This window comes from Panthera tigris, chromosome B4 (assembly GCF_018350195.1).
Source record: "Panthera tigris isolate Pti1 chromosome B4, P.tigris_Pti1_mat1.1, whole genome shotgun sequence".
In the NCBI taxonomy this organism is placed as follows: Eukaryota; Metazoa; Chordata; class Mammalia; order Carnivora; family Felidae; genus Panthera; species Panthera tigris.
The window spans coordinates 70,190,001-70,211,606 of record NC_056666.1 but is presented as its reverse complement, the minus strand read 5'-3'; the positions used below and the strand labels follow the sequence as shown (position 1 = coordinate 70,211,606).

Sequence of the window (21,606 nt, the reverse complement as noted above, 5' to 3'; positions counted from 1 at the left end):
TATTCTTCCTGAGTGAAGTTTAACATTTTTAAAAATGTTAGTTTGAGAGAAAGTGAGTGCATGCACACAAATCGGAGAGGGACAGAGAATCCTAAGTAGGCTCCCCACCATCAGCACAGAGCCCCAGTATGGGGTTAAACCCATGAACCATGAGATCAGATCATGACCTGAGCTGAAGTCAAGAGCCTGACAATTAACTGACTGAGCCACCTGGGTGGTGCCCCTAATATTTTCTTTTTTATAGGTTTTGAGTCAGGATTAAAATGACTTGTCCTATTCCAAAGTGATAAAGGCATTCTCTTGTTACTTTCTAGTGCTGTTATGGTTTTATTTCAAAAGCTTACATCACTGATCTTTTGAATTCTATGTAGGAAGTATCCAAATTATTCTGGATATCTGCCCACATGTTGCAATACTTCTAAATATTTTTACTGATTTGAGATGTTGTCTATGCACAAGTCTTGAATCCTGTAGGATTAATTAGCCTTCCTTAATTAGCCTTGGGCTTATCATGTGCTAGCATTGAAGAATTTAATGTGGCTGTATCCTATCTTAATACCTAAATAGTCCTAGTCCTACCTCCCTGTTCTCTAGAATTCTCTTGGTTGCTTTATTCTTCCATATGTACTTCAGACGTTTACATATTAAATATAGTTATTAAAATTAGGGTTTTAAATTTATAGATTCATTTGGAGAATCTTATTACTCAGGGACATGGCACTTGGTTCCATTTAATTTGTAGTTCTCTAGTAGTGATTTAACATCTTACAAATTTGGGTTCCTGGGCATTTAATCTGTAAATGGGATAATTTCTTCATAATATCTTCTAATGGGTGTTTGTTCATATATGTGAAAACTTGTTAGACCTGTATTTTATCTCCCTGAAATCACTTATAGTAGCTTTTCAGTTATTAAGGTACATGCTGATTGCATCTATGAATACTTTTAACTCTCCCTTTGCAAACTATTCTTTATCTTTTATGTAATCTATCTTACATGTGACATCGTCTCTGGGCTGGGATAGTTTATCTTAAGCACTTGTTTTATATTCTATGGGTGTTTTTAAAATGAAGAATGTTAATTTTTTTTTAGAAGTCATGTGATCTCTTTTAAATTCACATAGGGGATTGTAACGAATTAAGATTCCCAGTATTGGGGGTGCCTGAGTAGCTCAGTCAGTTAAAGGTCACACTCTTGATCTCAGGGTCTTGAGTTCAAGCTCCATGTTGGGCTTCATGCTGGTCATGGAGCCTACTGCAAAAAACAAGAAAATTCCCAGTATTACACCATCCTTACATTCTTCTAGGAAATTCCATTTTGTCATGCATTCGCAGGTTGCTGGATTAGGTTTGCTAGTAAAATTTAGGACTTTGATCTCGATCTATATGAGCTTGTCCTGTGTTTTTGTTTTGGTGCTGTCTTTACCAGGTTTTGCTCTAAGATCACACTCCCTTCTTAAAAAGAACTTACATGTTTTATGTTTTGGAAAATTTCAAATAACTGGAATTATCTGCTTTTTCAAGGTTTGGTGGAATTTCTCTGTAAAATCAAAGACCTGAGTTTTTTGTGATGTAATTGACCTCTTTTTCTGTTTGGTAGAAAAAGGGTCTGTTTTGGAATCTTAACATTTCTGGAGTTGTTTCGGTAACCCCTATTTTACCAAACAGTTAATCTCTATATCATAAATTCTCCCTCTGTTTTTTTTTTTTTTTTTTTTTTTGCTTTTCTCAGGCATTGATATCTTGTAATCATTCTCCCAACTGTCATGCCATTGCTGTCACTGCAATTGAGGTTTTATCTTCATGTTATAGCCTCTTATAACTGCTAGTATTTTTCCCCCCCACCATCTATAACACACAGTTACTAAGCTAAACTTTCTACCTTAGTCTTTTTTAGTATAGTTGACCCTTCTAGTCTTATTCACTAATGTTATATATACCCCAACATCTGGTATGGGGCAGACATGAGAGGCATGCAGAGAGAAGTGTGGGCAAAAGCTCTGTTCTTACAGAGCTTATGTTTTAGTGGATTGTATCAGACAAATAAAAATAAGAGGTATTGATATGTACATTGAAGAAAAATGAAACGGGATAAGAGGGATAGATCTAGGAGGTGGGTTGACATATGGGGTGGTGAATGTGGAGCATAAATCTGAAACAAGTGCTCGAGGAGCCATTAGGAAAGTGCTTGAAGGCAGAAGTTTTAGTAAGGGGATAGGTCCTGAGGTGAGCTGAACACATCTTGTCATATTTGAGAAATCGCAGAGACACCAGGAGTGGAGCTCTAGAAGGAGCCAGGGTGGAAGTGGGAGAAGTCAGAATTAGTTACCTGTGTGCCTGGAGGCATAGTAGGGGCAAGATGTGAGCACAGCAGGACATCTTATTGTAAGGATGTTGGATTTTACTGAATGACTTGGTCATGTTTGTTGAAGAACATTGATCTAGACTTAAAGAGAAATTACTGTGATTCCTCCATAGACCCTAAACTAAAGGACTGTTGGTTTATAGAGGAAACAAAACATTAGGTTAGATCAGGGATGTGTTAGTAAAACTTGGCAGAAGCAGTTGGATTTCAGTTATACCTTGAAGGCTGAGCTATCGGGATTTGCAGATGACTTAAATGTAGGATGTTACCTTAGGCATAAGAGCTCATCCTTGTCTTCTAAGGACTTGTGGCCTGAACATTTGGAATAATACTGTTGCCATTTACTGAGATAGGGACCATTGAAAAGGCAGGTTTGGACTGAAAATCAGGAGTTTTGATTTGGACATGTTTAGGTTGAGAATGCTACTAGTTATCCAAGTTGGGGATATTGAAAAACAAGTTTGTGGCTTCTGGAATTCAGAAGATAGATCTTTGTGAAGACTCTTTAGTGGCTCTCCACGGCTTACAAATTGTAAATTGCTAGCATCAATCTTCAAGATCTGTTATCTGACCCCAGAAAACTCACTGCCTTATATAAACCAAGCTAAACAGGCTCTCTTATTATAGAAGGTGATAGATTTATTTTTTTTTTATTTTTATTTTTTTTTTGCCATCCTGAGGACATTGCCTATGCCATTCTTTTTACTGGAATGCAGGTCATCACAACACTGCCTATTAGAAAGCTGTCCAGTCTTGGTTCCCTTCACGCTCTTATGTATTGGGTCATCATGGCAAGGAAACGTTATGTTCAGTGGATGACAGTGAATGAATGGACTTCTGGATGTCCTGCATCTGTGTGCTCACTTAAAACTGACGCTGCATGCTTTCGCTTCTTAGTGACAAAGTTAATTATTTTCTTTCTTTTCAGATGGGAACATTTAAAGCGCATGATGGTGAATATTTCTTAGAACCTATAATGAAGGCAGATGGGAGTGAACCTGAAGATGATCATAACAAGCCACATCTTATATACAGACAGGAATTAAAGAGCAGCTATTTTCTGCAATCTCCCCAGCCTTGTGAAGTTTCAGGTAAACTATGGAGTAAAACTTTTTTGGTAAAATTACACTATTTAAATATTCTTGAAGGTTAGAATTAACATATGTTCCTCAAATACTGAAGTATATTTCAAACAAATTTTCTTGACCTGTAAGGACCCATTAGAAATTAGTTTGTAGGCAATTTTGTAAAATAAATTTAGATCCAAAAAAGTATTCTGCATGAGATTTAATAATCAAACTTTAATCCATTTACTAGTCACACTACTAGTATGCTTTTTCTTAGCAGAATTTTAGATAATTAAAGAAGAACCAAAGTAATAACCCGTTGCTCAATTTTCTATGCTTTCAACTTTGTAAAAGAAACCTTGTAGTTTTCTGACTCTTACTCAGTATTTTGAGATTTATGTTGATGTGTGTAGCAGGGATTTAGTCTTGCTGTGCAGTATCTTACAGGTCATATATCCATTTTCCTATAGATAAACTTTTGGGTTACTTGCAGTTTGGCATTATAAACAATGCTGCTGTGAATTTTCTTGTCTCCATCTGCTGTGTTTGAGGTTTTCCCAAGTATATACACAGATACTAGAAAATTCCATATATTGTTTTACAAAGTGGTTTTTATGAGTTTATGCTTCCAATAATGAGTGATATTTTTTTGTTTCTGTAAAATTCAGACCAAAGAATTATAATGGATTAGAATCTAGGAATAGTAGGTATCTGTAAAATATAAATCACACATATCTATAAAGTATAAATCTGTTGCTAGTAAAATTAGTACATTGCACAGAAGTCCTGTTAAGAGTTGTGTCCATGTGTGTACGTGAATCTTCATATCCTTGTGTCATTCTCTGAAGAACGGAGAAAGGCACCTGCAGTTATCATCAAAGTACAAAATCTAGACAAAGGACTGGGATTAGAAAGGATTTATTTGAGATTGTAGGTGTCCATAAAGTATAGTCCCAACACTGCAATGCCATCTGTTTTGGGATATAATGATATGTAGGCCTTTGAAGGTTTTCTCTGGGAATGCACTTCTTAACCTTTGCTATTATAAGAGTGCCATTTTGGAGTGGTTCTCACTGTGTCTAAGGCCGTGTTTTAAATCTATTGACATAATAGATGCCTTTCTTATGCTTTTAATATGAGCATAAGGGTTTCATTTTTATGGCTTCAAAGAAAACACAAATGGGTACAGCTTCACAATAGAATTCTACAGAAGGCAGCTTATGCTTGTTCTGATCTACCATTCAGGAGCAGCTTGTTTAATGAATTGTTTAGCTTCTTAAGAAGAAAACCACCAAGTAGACACTCTGAATGCATAAATGTTTCACATAATGATATGCAGGGTTTTGCATTCACAATCCGTGTTCATTATCAGAAAGAGAATGGAACAAGAAAAGCCAGTCTTTTGTTTAAAAATTTTTTATACTACACATTTATTACAAAAACACAAAATTAAATAGAAAGTTATGGAATTTCATTTTTTAATCACAATTTTTCCACATTTATCTATTAAAACCTCGAAGACTGTATCCTTTACAAGTCTTAAAAATGGAGGTAATTTAAGTACAACTAACCTACGTATCTTTAATCACAAAGCAATCAATTAATGGCCTAAATAATTAGCTGCTAATCATCATTTTGTTAGGCAAAATGGAGACTTGTGAACATAATTAGTAAAATGTTATCAAAGGCTTTTTCTTCCCCAATTCATGCATTATTGTTCAGACATACTTGTAGGATCTTCTATTCCGCAGGTGAACCTTGATTCAGAAGGACCTCTTCAAATGGGTTGGTCTAAAGATTGAGCACATGAACCAAAAACGTTAAGGGGAAAAGGGAAAGTCATTTTTTTCCAACATTTCTATTGATGGTCTTAATTCATTATGGCCCTAAAGTGTTGAAATTCATAGTGCTTTCAAGCCTTGATGGTTGTTTTCAACATCAGGTTTGACAGTGGCTCCTTGAGGCCATACAAATTACATTTGGTTGCCAAACCTAACTATTGTGGATGCCAGGCTCCAGGTAGACCTCCGACATTGTCTAAGTAAAATTGAGTCAAAATGGCAAAACACCCCAAAACACCACAAAATGAGCAAACAGCCTCTGTACGCTACCATCATCCACCCTAACAAAACTAAAACCTCAGAAGGGGGAGGCTCTGAAAAGGTTGGGAATGAAATATCTTCTGGGTTTTTACGTGCAGTTCTGCTCTTGCTTATCCCCCTTGTCACCCACGGCAGAGCGGAACTGGTCCTGGTAAGCTCTGCACTCTTTTCCCTTGCTACTCTGCCCCTCTCCTCTCAGTGTCAGGAGTTTAGGAGCTTAAAACATTTCTTCTATTAAACGGGACTTGACATGAGTAAAATGAAAGGTCTTTCAATGGGTTTTAGATGATGTTGGCCAGTTTGAAAGTTTCTGTGTTTTTCCTAGTTTTTTCTAAACTTATTCTTAGTCTTGGAGTCCCTAACATGTGCCAAGGAATGTACTGGGTAAAACTTGAGTGATTCTCTTCATTCAGGTTCTCAAAGCCCTGGGGGTGGTAAAAGAACACAAGAACAGAAATCACAAACTGAATCGAGGCTGCTGTGGGCAAGGAACTGTATTACAAGCAGCTCAAGGGGCTGAGCAGCAACTTCCTGGGTTTTTACCAAGGAAGTGATACTTAAAGCACCTAATCTTCATTGTGAAGGATTTTTGGGCATTTTCGAAGTAAAAGGTTGATGGTAGAGGGGACTTGTATTAAAAAAAAGAAAAAAAGCACCCAAGATTAGTTTAGATCAAGTATGGTAAGGTGACAGACCTGGAGATAACTACCTTTTGTAAGAATTTTACAATTCGCAAGAGAAGGGGACATGCCACCCCATGACAAGCTATGAAGCATGTGGGTTGGTCAGGAGGCAGGAAGGAGTGTGGGGAAAGCATGGGCAAAAGGGTTTATTACTATAGTAGTGGAGAGGTCCTCTGTTGGGCAGGAAGTAAAACAGATACTGAGGTTTGTAGTGAGAAGATTTTTTTTTTTCAACGTTTATTTATTTTTGAGACAGAGAGAGACAGAGCATGAACGGGGGGGAGGGTCAGAGAGAGAGGGAGACACAGAATCCGAAACAGGCTCCAGGCTCTGAGCTGTCAGCACAGAGCCCGACGCGGGGCCCGAACTCACGGACCGCGAGATCATGACCTGAGCCGAAGTCAGACGCCCAACCGACTGAGCCACCCAGGCGCCCCTGTAGTGAGAGGATTTTTAATAATTTCAGTGTGCCTGGGGCACCTGGGTGGATAAGTTGGTTGAGTGACTGACTTCGGTTCGGGTCATGATCTCACAGTAGGTGAGTTCGGGCCCTGCATCCAGCTCTGTGCTGACAGCTCAGAGCCTGGATACTACTTCGGATTCTGTGTCTCCCCCTCTCTCTGCCCCTCCCCTGCTCATGCTCTGTGTCTCTGTCTCTCTCTCTCTCAAATAAATGTTAAAAAAAAAAAAATTAAAAATAATTTCATTGTGCCTGCGAAAGCTGGACTGTGCTGGCAGACATAAACAGAGCACATTTCGGTCCTGTGGTTGAGAGCCAAATCCGAAATCATTCAATCTGTAAAAGTTAGAACAGACTAGAGGGGAATAGTATTTGTATGTCCAGAGTCCTGATGTGTGTGGTAAGTGTGGAAAGTAGGGCAAAATGGGACTGTGAAGGCACACAGGTGCAGATCTCAAAGGAGTGTAGGATTGTGTAGGCTATCTTATGGGTACTGAGGAGACCCTACTGTTAAAGCAGAGACTATCTATAGCTTCTAAGGTTGTAGTACTCAGCGGCTTTAGTTTTAAAGATAATTTGGGAGGCACCTGAGTGGCTCAGTTTGTTAAGCATCCAGCTTTTGGTTTTGGCTCAGGTCGTGGTCTCCCCTTTTGTGGGATTGAGTCCCACGTCAACTGCACTGACCGCATGGGAGCCTGCTTGGGATTCTTCCTCTACTAGCTTGCATTTCTCTCTCTCTCTCTCTCTCTCTCTCTCTCTCTCTCTCTCTCTCTCTCTCTCTCTCTCTCTAATATTTAAAAGAAATAATTTTGGATTTGAATGAGGAGAGACTCAAGCCCAGGGGACTGAAAGCAGCTATGTTGTCAACAGAGGATTTAGACGTCAAGTGAATTGCACATAAAAGAGTAAATTGAAGATAATTTCCTTTAAAGCTTTTTCCTCAGCTTTGAGATGATAAAGATTGTTCTGTGTATAACTCAGGCGGATAATCCTATGAATGCATGAGAATTCTTTTAAGTAAAATTTTACTACTATACAGGTTATTTCCCTTTAAAAGACTTAATCAGCATTGGTTTGAAGAAATATGGATGTCTTTAGTGTCGGCGGGGGCCACAGTTGACTTAGGAAGCCGGGAGTCTGGTAACAGAGTTGTACTTCTGGCTCTCCTACTGACTTGGAGAATTTACTTCTCTGGATCTTAACCTACAGTAGGTAATAAATGGCTAATGAATTTGTTTCAGTAAAGGTCAAGTTTCCAGTTTTTTATTAACTTGAGTACCTCATAGTTATAAGGACCAGGCAGTTATAGGAAATGAGTAAAGTGAGGTGTCAGTAGGACACTGAGGTGTCCATTGGGCAGTGGAATGGATGTGCTTCTGGCAAAAGGTGCACAGGGAACTTGAGACCAGTATTACCACATCTTTTGTATTATGACGTAAAGCTAGGATTTTTCAATTGGGGGTAGGGGAGAAACTGTCATGTTTGGTTAGCCACCTGTTTACAGACTCTTAAAGATTTCCAAGGTCCCTGACCGCGGCCAATATTTTGAACTAAAAAACTTTGATAAACTTGAAAAGAAACCACCAGTCTCCTCCACCTTCCTCTCCATTTGTACCCCTCCCCACCAAAGAAGCCTTTTTTTTTGTTTAAACTCTAAATCAAACACATACTATAATGGAAACTTAGCAAGTGCTACTTTTTGAAAGTCCTAGTATCTAGAAAATACTGGTATTTGAATAACATCATTTGCCCAAACCATTCAAATCGCCCTTTTTGCTTTGTTAATTAACATTTGTGCCCTTTAGAATAGTTTCTTCAGTGGTCATTCTTCAGTTGTCCCAGTAATGTTAAATTTTATCCCCAAAACAAAGATCCTAAATTGTGAAATTTTAAGATGTTTGAGATTATGAATCCTCAGCACTACATCTGCCTAATATGGATTATGAAAAACTCTCAGAATGCTCTTCATGGTCCTCTTCCCGACCCTTGGAAGAACGATAAGCTGTGATCATTGTGAACTTTTACAGATGGTTTCTGTGAGGGGGAAAGCCTGGCAGTGCTGTGACAGTTCGATGCGGACAGCATTCTTTTTTTTTTTTTTTTTAATTTAAAAAAAAAATTTTTTTTCAACGTTTTTTATTTATTTTTGGGACAGAGAGAGAGCATGAACGGGGGAGGGGCAGAGAGAGAGGGAGACACAGAATCGGAAACAGGCTCCAGGCTCCGAGCCATCAGCCCAGAGCCTGACGCGGGGCTCGAACTCACAGACCGCGAGATCGTGACCTGGCTGAAGTCGGACGCCCAACCGACTGCGCCACCCAGGCGCCCCTATGCGGACAGCATTCTTAAAAGACCTGTTTTGCCAGTTGGGTGCTCTGCTTCACAGAATGAAATTTATGGGTAATAATGTATCCCAAGAACCAGGATCAATCCGCTGCATATGATGCTTTGTGTTAAGTCTGTGGCAGTGTCCCAGAGCTTTGAAGTCCTGTTTTCTCTAAAATCTTATCCAGTACTACTTGCTTTTCTTTTTTTTCCTCTTCTGACAGAGCAGGGGCTCGGGGAGAGAGTCTTAAGCAGGCTCCATGCTCGCCATGGAGCCCCACGTGGGGCTGGATGTTAGGACTGTGAGATCATGACCTGAGCCAAAATCATGAGGCTGATGCTTAACCAACTAAGCCATCCAGGTGCCTCTTATCTTGTATTTCTAACGAGGTGGCTAATTCCCACATCCGGTGAATGATGTGAAAAGGGAACCAGAGTGTGTGTTTAATCTGATCAAGTGCATTTTGAAAACAGAACATGGAAAGTAACTTTAATCTTAGATTTCATGTGTGGTAATAATAGTTCTTTCTAGGAAGAACTACCTGTCCACTCCTAAGAATTAAGTTTTTCTAGGGGAACCTGGGTAGCGGTGGAGCATCTGACTTCAGCTCAGGTGATCTCATGGTTTATAAGTTCGAGCCCCGCATCATTCATAAGCTCATAAGTTTGAGTGCTGACAGCACAGAGCCAGCTTCCCATCTTCTGTCTCCCTCTCTCTGCCCCTTCCCCAAGTGTTTTTTCTCAAAAATAAACCCTAAAAGGTTTCTAAAAACCTTCTCTTTATGCAAGGATTATATATTTATGCTATACTGGAAAAATTGTGGGTAGAAATGATGTATTTCTCAATTTTGAAGGTAAGATTTCTTTCCCTTAATGACTTCTCTGTGCTGCCTTGGAAATGAATAGGAGAGATTATGAATCTTAAGGTATAAGAGAAGCTATCCTAATCATAACCTTTAACTGAAGAGTAAAATCTGCCAGTGTCTTGAACATAATGGTGTCAAACTAAATCAGTCACAATCTGATTACCTTTCAGTTTGTAAAATTAGTTTCTCATTTGTTGCTAGGATTTCAAATTTATTTTGACTCCTGTCTGCTTATGCTGGTTCATGGGTTTGTTAAATCTGCTGAGGAGGGTTTGAGACTATTAACCCTTTTTTGAAATAGATTGCACATCTGTTTTTTCTGTTCTGCCATTAAGACCTTTGCCATCTTTGTTTTAAGTTGGTGCACTTCTTGTCTTTGAAATTCCTAGGTAAGATTTTTAGTCACTTTGCAACTTGGTAAAGTCCTTATGAGTTTTTACTAGACAGCAATGTATGCCTCTGCTGCAGAAGTGGAATACATTTCCATTGACCCTTCTCACAGTGCTTGCTCCTCTGTGATCTACCACCTTGAATTTCCTTTGGCTCGTTTCCTATTTGGTCACTTAGTCTTTAGGCAATCTCTCCTTAATCTTCCACTTCCATAACATTTCAGATTTATTTTTAAAAATACCTTTAAATAGGAGTTGATTTAAATACTTAAGATACTCTTCATTTATACAGATGAAAATGTGATTGAAAAAATGATTAGAGTCCTTCGTTTCTAGGTCTCTGACTAATTGTACATTCTTAGACTCTTGCTTTACTGAAAATTGCTATTTTATAATTAGCACCTTATTTTCATGTGGCTAATGTACCTACCTGCTTATAATCCTGTAAGATTAAGAATGTAGTCTTTAGAATATCAAGCTATAAAATATCTCAATGTAGGGGCTGTATTGTTCTGCATGTAATTAACACTATCTTGGAATTCTATATCTCTGCTATCTCACTTATTAACTTGAAGGTTTTATGTTCCTTAAAGTAAAAAAAAAAAAAAATAACATTTTATTCCATCTTTTACATTCTTCACAGCAAGTAGTACTATGTTACATAATACAGTAACTGTTGTGCAAACAAGTGAGGAATTAGTACCAAAATAACCTTTCTGTTCAGGTCTGTAAGACAAGGTTCATTCAGAAGGTGATTTGGGGCCTCCTGGAAAGACCATAGCTCAGATGGGGTTGTCTGAGAAGGCTTCTTTGAGGAAAAAATAACTCCTTATCTGAGACCCAAAAGATGAGCAGGAATTGGTCAGGAAAAAAGGGAGAGGATAAAAAGTATTCCAGATGGAAGCAACAGTATGTACAAATGCCTGGTGATGAGACAGTGCTTGAACCACTTCGGTAACTAAATGTAGTTAAGGTGTAGGATATCAGGGGGCAAGATGATGTGATGCTGGAGAGGTAAGGAGGAGCAAACTAGTGAAGGTATCAGTAAACTTCAAGGGATTTGGGCTTTAACTCAAAAGCAATCCAGTGGGTGTTGGGAGTCCTCTCCCCCGATAGTTCAAACTGAGGTCCTGGTATATAGGGTCTGATTTTGTTTGACCTGACTTGGCCTCAACCAGTTGCTGTTACTGGTATCAGAGCTATAATCAGCCACCCTGCTTTTGGAGTCAGGACAATGCAACTGTATCATAGATGGAGTTTGGGGATAGACACCCAATTTGAGGCTGGGGGCTGTTAGATAAATAGATGCTGGGTAGAGAAAACCAGAAAGTTCACCAACAGGTGGACAGTTGTGATTGGTGTTGGAAAAATTCAGGTAACTTTGAGCACTACAAAATGAGGTGCCCAAAACTGATGAGAAGTATAGAATATAGGATATTTTTGGCATCAGTAGATTCACAGCTAAACTTGTGCTGAGAAGTGGAATGGATAGAGAACTGAGATATTAGTAACTAACACACAGGCTATGTACAAGGACCAGTAATATTCTTAGTGTGGCACTGTTCAGAGTTTTAGGTTAACTCCTTTCTCTTCTATATCCAGTAATTATGTATATATGATAGCAAATTGGGATTATTCACTTGGCTTTTTGAGGCACACATTCCTCAGCATTTTATTTGGGGGATGGGAAAAGTACAAATTGAAAGGCCAAAGGTAAAGTTTATGTTGTGATCTTGAAAATATCTTGCAATGGCAAATAGACATTTCTGACGACTTTTTAGTATATCCACTACTAGCCCTAGAGGGCTCCATTCATAGTACTCCTCTGGAAAAGAGAAAATATATGGTGTAGGGTCAATACATAGCCCTTTGTTTCCTACCTCATGGTGGGCTGGAGGAAGGAGAGCAAGATGAGTGCATTGGTAAGACCTGTACTGGTTTTCCATGTTCCAAATGAGTAAATGAAGAAAAGAGCCGACTGCTAAGGGGAGGTTCTTGTTCTTGTTCCACATTACTAGCTCCGGAGGCTGAGGCCTCACTCAACCTTGTCCCAACATGGATTTGTTTATTCATTTGTTCCTTCATTTGTAAAATATTTGAGTACCTCCTTCATGGAAACTACAAAGGTGCTGAGGCCTGTTTAATATGTCCCATAACCAGCCTGTACAAGCATAGGGAAGGAGGGAGGGTAGTAGGAGATGAAGTCACAGTATTTGTGGGAGGCTAAGTCGAGTAGTTGTGGGTGGATCCAGGTTGTGGGGCTTGAACACTAAACAAATTAGGGAGCTTTATGAAAAAATAGAAAAATTATGAACGTATAATCTCTAGGATTCTTCTCAAGGCCTTAAAAGGGATTTTTGCGAGAGACCACAAGTTTTAGCGGCTTTAGGTTCATGGTGAATCCACCCCAGCACATAGGATATTATAAATCACATTAGGTATTTTGGCTAGGACTAACCTTGGAAGCCACTGTAGGATTTTGAACAGAAGAGGGACATGATCAGCTTGGATTTTAAAGGGATCACTCAGATAGTTACATGGAGAAAAGCTAGCAGAACAAGTGACAAAGCAAGAAAGATAATGCAATCATTATGTTGAGCAATGCTGACCTCTTGAATTTAGGGTGTAGCCATGAAGTTAGAAGTAGCCACGTTCAATATGCACTTTGGACAGGTGTGAGGGGCTGAGTGTTGACAGGAGTGGTCAGATTATCCTAAAATATGTGTGTGCGTGCACCTGTGTGTGTGTGTGTTTAATTTTGCCTGAGCAGATGAAGGACGGAGTTTTCATTTACCAAGAATGGGTAAGGCTGTGGGAACCACAGGTTAGGAAGGAACATCCGATTTATTAATGTGTAAATCCAAGTTGGTTTCATATAGTGTAATAATGACTTTGGGAAAAGAATTTAGTGATACATCACTTATAACACCCAGTGCTCATTCCAACAAGCACCCTTCTAAAGGTCCATCACCAACTTAGCCCATCCTTCCCACACAACAACCCACCAGCAACTCTGTTCTCTGTATTTAAGAGTCTCTTAAGGTTTGTCTCCCTCTATTTTTATCTTATTTTTGCTTCCCTTCCCCTATGTTCATAATTTGACTTTGAGATCCTAGTCAGACATCTGGGGGGAGACTAGGAAAGTAGGCAATAGAAGATGAATGGGAAGGTTGGTATGGAGGTCTGGACTTGGAATAACTTAGGAGTATCCTATGTTTTAAGGCTGCCTGCAATTGCGTAGGGAATAGATAAGAGTATGGAAGAGAAATTCCAAGAACTGAATGGTGACGCATGCCAATGTTTAGCACTTGGAGAGAGGTGAGGATTAAACTAGGAAAAATGAAGAGGTCAGGAAGACAGGACAGGAATGTGTGCCCCAAAGCCATGTGAACTTTTCAAAAAGATACTACAGATTAATTTGCTAAATGGTGTTAGGAATTAAAAGAATATGAAGATTTGGAACTGATTATTGAATTTGCAAAGTAGCGATGATTGCTGACCTCAAATGTGTTAACTGAAAGGGTTCAAAAGTCTTGGCATGAACAAAACTTAAGTATTATGAAGAGACTTAAATGAATTATTTTTAGGTGGCCTTGTTGGGTTCTAATTCTGTTGTGAAAACCGTCATTACAAAAGTCACATGTTAAACTTTGAGGTAGAACATTAAATAAAAAAACCTATTTGAATGAAAGAGCTCAATCTGTCAGTTTTAAACATTGTTTTGTCAAAATCCCAAAATAGGGGATTTAAAACTATCAAAAGCAATGGTAAATAAAACTTTATTTTGTTGATGGAAATATTTCATAGAAATTTAAAAAAAAATTTAATGTTTGAGAGAGGGACAGAGACAGAGTGTGAGCAGGAGAGGTCACAGAGAGAGAGAGAGAGAGAGAGAGACAGACAGACAGAATCTGAAGCAGGCTCCAGGCTCTGAGCTAGCAGCACAGAGCCCGATGCGGGGCTCGAACTCACGAACAGTGAGATCACACCTGAGCCAAAGTCAGACGTTTAACCGACTGAGCCACCCAGGTGCCCCTGAAAATATTTCATAGGAATTTTAAAAATGCATCATTTATTCAGAAAAGTGTTTCTATATGTGGGTCTATTTTGGACTTCGATTAGTCCATTCATTGTGCTACTACCATACTATATTTAAAAAAATATTATAGCTCTTGAAGTTCTGAAATGTGGAGGAGCAGCCCTTGACTTTGTCAAGATTATCTTTGTTGTTTATCCTTTGCATTTACATATAAATCTTAGAATCAGAGTTGGTTTCCACAAAGGGAAAGATTTTGATTTTCGTGTTCAAGAGATCAATTTGATGAAATGACATCTCTATAATGTGTCTTCTAACCCATCAATATGGTATTTTCTCCATTAATTCGTTGTTCACATAATAGCTTCTACATCTCTTCGTAGAGGTATTGTGATTTTTTTTTTTTATCGCAAATGGTATAACTTAAAAAAATTTTTTTCTCTGCATGAAAATGCAGGTAATTTTTAACATTCAGCAACCTTGCTCATATATTGTAATAGTTTATCTGTTGGTGCTTTTGGGTTTGCACATGAACTATCATATGGATGGCTATTTATTTTCCAATCTTTCAGCCTTCCCCTCTCCCCCTCCTTTATTGCAGTGGATAGGAGTTCTAGAACAAAATTGACTAGAGATGGCAATAATGAAAATCCTTGCCTCATCAATTTTACAAGGAAAACTTTCGACCTTTTCTAATGTGTGCAATGTCTGTAGTCTTCCCTTACTACCTATCCACTTAGGGAAGTTCCCTTACATTCCTAGCCTGAGAATTTTTATTGTGAATGGATGTTGAATTTTAGCAAAACTGTTTGCCTCTGCGTATCCCAAGGTGATCCCTGTATCTTTCTCCTTTGTTCAGATAATTGATTTTCAAATAGAAAGTCCACCTTAGGTTTTTACCAGACTAGGTTTGGTAATTTCTTTAGAGTTTCTGTGAATGTTTTCATGAGTCTGGTTTGTAAATTTTCCCTTGCCACATTGAAAGAGCAAGAAGATAAGGTCCTGAAGGGAATGATTAAAGTGATGGACCATGGTATGTGAGCTGTAGAAGGATATCCTCATTTTTGTTTAGTTAATCTTACATGTGTACTCACTAGGTAAAGGAAAGAAGTGAAAATAACTCCATAGACTTGTGGAGAGCAATAAATGTAAATCTATCTATAGTTTTAGATCGCTAATCAGCCATATAGCTCATTTTACAGTATTCCTTTGGTCTACCAAACACAATTTAATTGCAAATGCTTAGTGAGGTAAATTTTAATCTTTGGCTCTCCACTGCTTACCCATGTGATAATTCCTCATGAAAAGGAAGTAAAGACTTTAATTATTTGCAATTAGAATCTGATTCACTATTGCTGCCCTACTTAAAGACCTGGAGACATGAGCTTGGGCTGCTCTCAAAATGAGTACAAATGCAGGGGAAACTGCACAAGCATGGTCCATGTTCTTGGCTGGTCCCAGCCTGTGTTCCACTCTTTGTGAAGATCATTACTGCTAGAGTACGAGTTGGGCCCATTGCCAGGTCAGGCGACAGATACACTGTTTCATGTGGAGAATATCCAGACCTTTGGACCTACCCCAAGAAGGCTGCTTTCTTGGGCTTTTCTTTCTTGGAAGAGAGCCAGTAATCTGAAGGGATAAAACTCCCTCATTGTTAGTCTGCAGTATACAGATGTCTTTGCATATACATAAACGTACCTGATGTTAGATTAACATCCTGATGTTAAGATCGACAAAAACATTCTTTTAAAAAGTGATATAGTAAATCCTGACATGTACTGTAAAATAACAGGATACCTATTTGAAAATAAGAATTCAGTTTATCAGTGACTTCAAAGTTACACCAAAATTAGTAGACTTAATAAAAACTGACAAAAGCAATATGAATAAAAACTAATTCCATGATAAAGATATTAAGTACCATTAAAATTTCAGAGTTTTAAATTTTAACATTTCATATTCAGTGACTGCCTTTAATTAGACCTAAGTTTTTTTTTAAACATTAAAAGTAGTTTGAAAAATACCTTTAGTATTTCTTTTAAAAACTCTTTAAAGCAAATATCAAAAGTTAGAATTTTTCACATGAGAATAATATTTTCATTTGAGGCCTGTTTCAGGAACGACAGATCTAGGAGGAATAACTTACAGTGACCAGAGTAGCAGTAGACAAAAATGAGTTAAAGCACAAGGTTAGATGACCTTTTAGATTTTTGAGCTGTAATGTAATTTTTCCAAAAAAGATTCAAGACAACTAGTTAATAGGAAATGTTAAAAATATTAATATGAACAAGTTAATAGTGTGGAAAAAAGTATTATATCAGTACTTGATAGAGCAAGTAGAGAGGCTTAAATTCCCACTCTTATGTAACTGCATTTTGAGAGGTATTAGAATACTTAATACTTAAAATGACCTCAAAGTATTTTTGGAATGATTGCACAGGCATGAGGCAGACTGTCCAATAATGTGGGAAATCTTGTAGTTTGGGAGCACTCCTCTAAAGTTTGGAAAACAGTTTTAGGTTATGTGTTAAATGATAAAATGGATATAGGTTAGAAATGGATGGCCATGGGAGCACCTGGGTGGCTCAGTTGGTTGAGCATCTGATTCTTGATTTCAACTCAGGTCATGATCTCACAGTTCTGGAGTTCGAGGTCCACATAGGGCTCCATGTTGATAGTGGGCAGCCTACTTGGAATTCTTCTATTCCTCCGTGTCTTTCTGCCCCATCCCTTGTGCATGCTCTCAAAAATTAAAAAAAAAAAAAAAAGATTGCCACGAAGGCTGATCTGAAGGTAGGAAGGTTAATAAAGTGGAATTGAAAAATAAACTACCTAGAGATCAGTGTTCATATGAGTTCTGAATAAATGATTTTTCTCTAAAGAATATAATGTTCTATTTCATCTGCATTTTCAGATACTAGGGTATAAATTTAACTTGTAAGATTTTCAAACATCTCTCCAAGAAGCCTTACAGTAGGAGTTTGGAGTATCACATTAGCCTATGTAGAGTTGTCTCTCAATTTTTATACTGTCAGTTGGCTAATTTATCTGTCTTACTTTGCTTAGAATTTCTGATAAGACAGGATTTGAAGTTGTGGAAAAAAAGACTTTGTAACATGCAAAGATTACATAGTTCATCTTTTATCCCCTTCAAGTGTAGAGGTTGGGATGCCAGAAGCTTGAAAGGGACAGCCAGTTTGTATTTCTTTATACCCAAAACAGTCCTAAAGGTTTTGAAGTTAGGAGTGAATGTGTGCCTGTTTTCAACTCCTAATCTATTTAAGAATTCTTGATTCAGCTTTTTAGGGAGCCCTGTCCTATACATCTTGAGAGTGAACTCATGGGATGGCTTCTGGAGAATGTAGGAGAAGAAAGGGTAGTTCATGCTTGACCTGCTGGACCTGTGTTCCCTTTGACCTGTCAGCCTTCGTAGCAGAAGGAACTAAAATTGCTTGCTGGATGTAGGATTAATGGGAATGATTTGGGGATTTGCAGTGTTCTTTTTCTCTTTCAGGGCCTCCCTAGTGAAAGGACAGTACTGGGTCTGTCCCAGGTCTGTGCACGACAGAAATCAATGACCGTATACCAAATCTTGGCTCAGCTCTGATTCTGTAATTCAAGAAGGACTAGACGCTATATTTTCATGAATATGACTAGCTAGTTCCTTTTAGTTTTGTAGGAGACAGCATTTTCCACTGTGACCCCAGTTACTAAATTCTTAACATTCTACATGTATTACCACATGTGACCTTTTGAAGAGTCATGTGATCTGGAATTCAAATGTAATAATGAATATTGAGGAAATCTGAATTCATTTCTTTGTTATGCCACTTAGTTGGTGGCTGTTGAAATTGTGTGTAACCTGTGTCAGATGTCGGTTTTAAAATGTGCACTATAATAGAAACTGATTCAGGGATACAACAAGGACTTAGTGATGTAATAATTCGTTTATGTTTCAAGTTTCAGCCAGTCACGGGCAAGTCCATAGTTGCACATTTAATGCTAGTAGTAGGTGGGGTTCTAATTAACTGGGGGAACCTCTTTGAAATAAAGCTTTATAAATTTTATAAGCTATAGGTCATAATTCTGTAAGGGTGGTAGAGACTTCTAAAATTGACATCATGGGGGACTGAATATTTTTCTAAACCTGTTACTGAATACTAAAATCCTATTTTATTACCTAGGTTACCTGGGTAGTTTAATCTTCCCATTCACCACTTTCTTCACCTATAAGAAGAGGATACTAATAGTATTTACTTTAAAGAACTATTAATAATAAAGGAGATAACATATATGAAGTGTACCAGTACATGGTGATTACTCATTAAGTGCTTTATTCATAATTCACACTAGTATTAATAACATCAATAGCGTGGCCTAATAGGACAGATCACCCAGAAAATTTGAAATCCTGAGGAAGTATGCTAGATTTTATAATATCTGATAAGATCACTATTTCAAGGCACACACAATTCTTCGAATTGGGAGCCCTTTTGACTGTTTTACCAGTGGTTTGAAATGTTGATGATCCAGAATACGCTTGTTTTGATTTTATGCTCATTTTCAAAAACAATTTCCTGCTATTGTAGAAGTATAAAATTTGTTCATTTGGTCAAATACAGAGCCTTTGTGTCCATTCTAACCTATGTAGAGACCAGAGTGAATATTTCACTTGCTATCAGGAAAACCAAAGGTAATCTCTCCATCTTTGAATTGATATTGCACATCAGTTAGGATTACTCATACCCTGAATTTCTAGTTTCCTAAACCTTGTGTCCCGAAGTGTGTTCCTTTCTTCTCTTTCCCAATTTTGTATCCTTTGTCCTAATTTTTCCTTCTTCCCATGAACATTTTTTGAGCGCTTACAAGGGCCATAACACATTACCCACAAGTGTTCTTAGTCTTTGAAGAGTATATAGCTTGCTGGTGGTGGTATGACGATTGTGTTAGTGGTGGGCTATAGGGAAAGGCTTGGACTTATGGGCAGTGCGGATCAGTGGTAACTTGTTGAGCTAACAGGGATGTTCCTGAAAATGACTTTGTTTGGACATGAATGAAGGACGAGTGAGAGGGACCGGGATGGAAGATGATGGGGCCATTTTGGAGACCTTGTCTAATTTTGCATTCATGATGCTGATATTCTAAGAAGGACTTGAATGAGTTTAGAGACATGGACACTGACAATAGGAGCAATACGAAAAAGGTTGTGAAAGAGAAATGACAAAACTTGGTGACCAGATAAAAAGGTAAAAGGACAAGAAGAGCTCAATGGTAGTGTACTGTTTAGTGTGAGTTACATGTAATAGGTTATTACTCATAATGAAAGTAAAGCTGGGAATAGGGATAGAAAACTCAATTTAGTATATTTTGAATATAAAGTGCCGGGAGGATGTTCAAGTAGAATCATGGATTCCTAATTACATTGTTGAAAATAATCCATGATATAAACTACTAAAAAATTAACTGTGAAACAATCTCCATGCATTCTATAAAACACTATATGGTTAAGTGTTGTGTTTACAGATGTAATTAAACATCTTAAGTTCTAGTGGGCAGATTATCCATTGCATGATGTTCCTGATTTGATGGATTTGGTTTGCTCTAAATTAGTTTTGGGCCGTAATACACTTGTTACTAATAAAGGATGGCACATCACTTTAGCATTTGACTTGGAGCATAAATAAAGACAAACATTTCATAAAGATGATGTAATTGACACATGAGCTTTGAATGCCCATTTAAGATATTTGGAAAGGTCACTTTATCATTTGTTGCACTGCTTAATTAGAAAGTTCAAAAAGTAATGATATTAGACATTAAGCCTGTGAAAGTTAGAGCTGCTGTTTTTAGAAATGTAACTAAAAATTACAATTAAAAAACAAGTTTATTGTAATGACTTAATGGACACTGAGATGTTAATTACGTAGTTCTATTCACTTTGAATCACCCCCATCCCATGTAGCCTATGTTAAAATTTGAGCTGTATACTTAAGTACCTTTTGGCTCATTATATACATTTTTATGGCTAAGTACTTGTATATTCTATGAAAGTTTCTACAAAAATAAGATCGTACACATTTTTTACTTAAGAACACATGGCCATCCTTCCATATCAAACACAGAGACCTAATTCAGTAACAGCTGTATAACATTTCATTCAGTTATTTCTGTGTTGAGGATGTTAGTTTGAAAATTCTTAAATTGAGCCTCTTGGATTTTTTAGCTATAAAAGCCATTTATCTGCAAAATCAAAACAATGAAAACTTTCTTCCTAATACTCCTATTGTATATTTCATTTTGTCCTGCTTTAGGTAGCATTACCAGAACAATAGTATATGATAGAGCTGTCCTACTGTTTGAATAGCTGTTAGTTTAGTACATTATTTAAGAACTTAATATAATAGGGGCACGTGGGTGGCTCAGTTGGTTAAACATCCAACTTAGGCTCAGGTCATGATCTCAGAGTTTGAGTTCGAGTCCTACGTTGGGCTCTGTGCTGACAGCTTGGAGGCTGGAGCCTTCTTCACATTCTGTGTCGCCCTCTCTCCTTCTTCCCACCCCCCACTTGTGTTTGATCACTATTTCTCAAAAAGAAACATAAAAAAAACCTTAATATGTATCATGAATATATGAATCAACATGAAATGCAGGACTGTGAGCAACCCATGTAAAATCATGTACTTCTGCTCATACCCTCCCATTGTGTCCACCTGCCTTCCCTCACTTGAGGCAGCCATCACTTATAAATCCCAAAACTTAGTGAAAAGATTCACTCATACTGCTGTGTTTTGAGGAAGTATGAAATCCTATTTCTTTTCAATTATTTTGGCAAAGTTGTATACAACATTATTTCATTTGCTATAGAAATTAAACTTTTGGGATCTCTAATACTGTTTGTTAAGTTATGGTTATTTTTTCCCCCTTTAACCTTCATTGTCAAACAGTATCTTTTAGTGGTTAAAACCATTGATGCTGGAGCCAGATTCCCAGAATTTGTATCCCAGATGTGCTATTTAATATATGGCTGGATTTTATTAACCTGATTCTATGAAACTTTTGTTTGTGATAGGCAAATCTAAACTGTTCACTGTTATGATAAGTAGTCTATTTAGTTTTTTTCCTTTTATTTGCAGCTCCATTGATGATCAGCTGTGGTTATAAATTTTTCAATTTCCATGTTGCAGATTTTCATCTGTAATAAGGGATTAACAATAATACTTATGTCCTTTGGGACTGTTAAATGAGTTAATATAATGAAATTTACCAGAAATGCACTTGACTCATCATAAGCAGTCTGTTAGGTATTGTATTTTA

At 37.7% G+C, this 21,606-nt stretch overlaps 1 protein-coding gene across 1 annotated transcript in view; it reads left to right on the top strand.

Moving 5' to 3' along the window:
* Positions 1–21,606, top strand: part of ADAMTS20 (ADAM metallopeptidase with thrombospondin type 1 motif 20) — a 171,295-nt gene that overhangs the window by 15,515 nt on the left and 134,174 nt on the right. Inside the window, exon 3 of the mRNA XM_042990808.1 lies at positions 3,293–3,455. Coding sequence (XP_042846742.1) covers positions 3,293–3,455 — 163 coding nt within the window. The remainder of the gene's footprint in view (positions 1–3,292; positions 3,456–21,606) is intronic.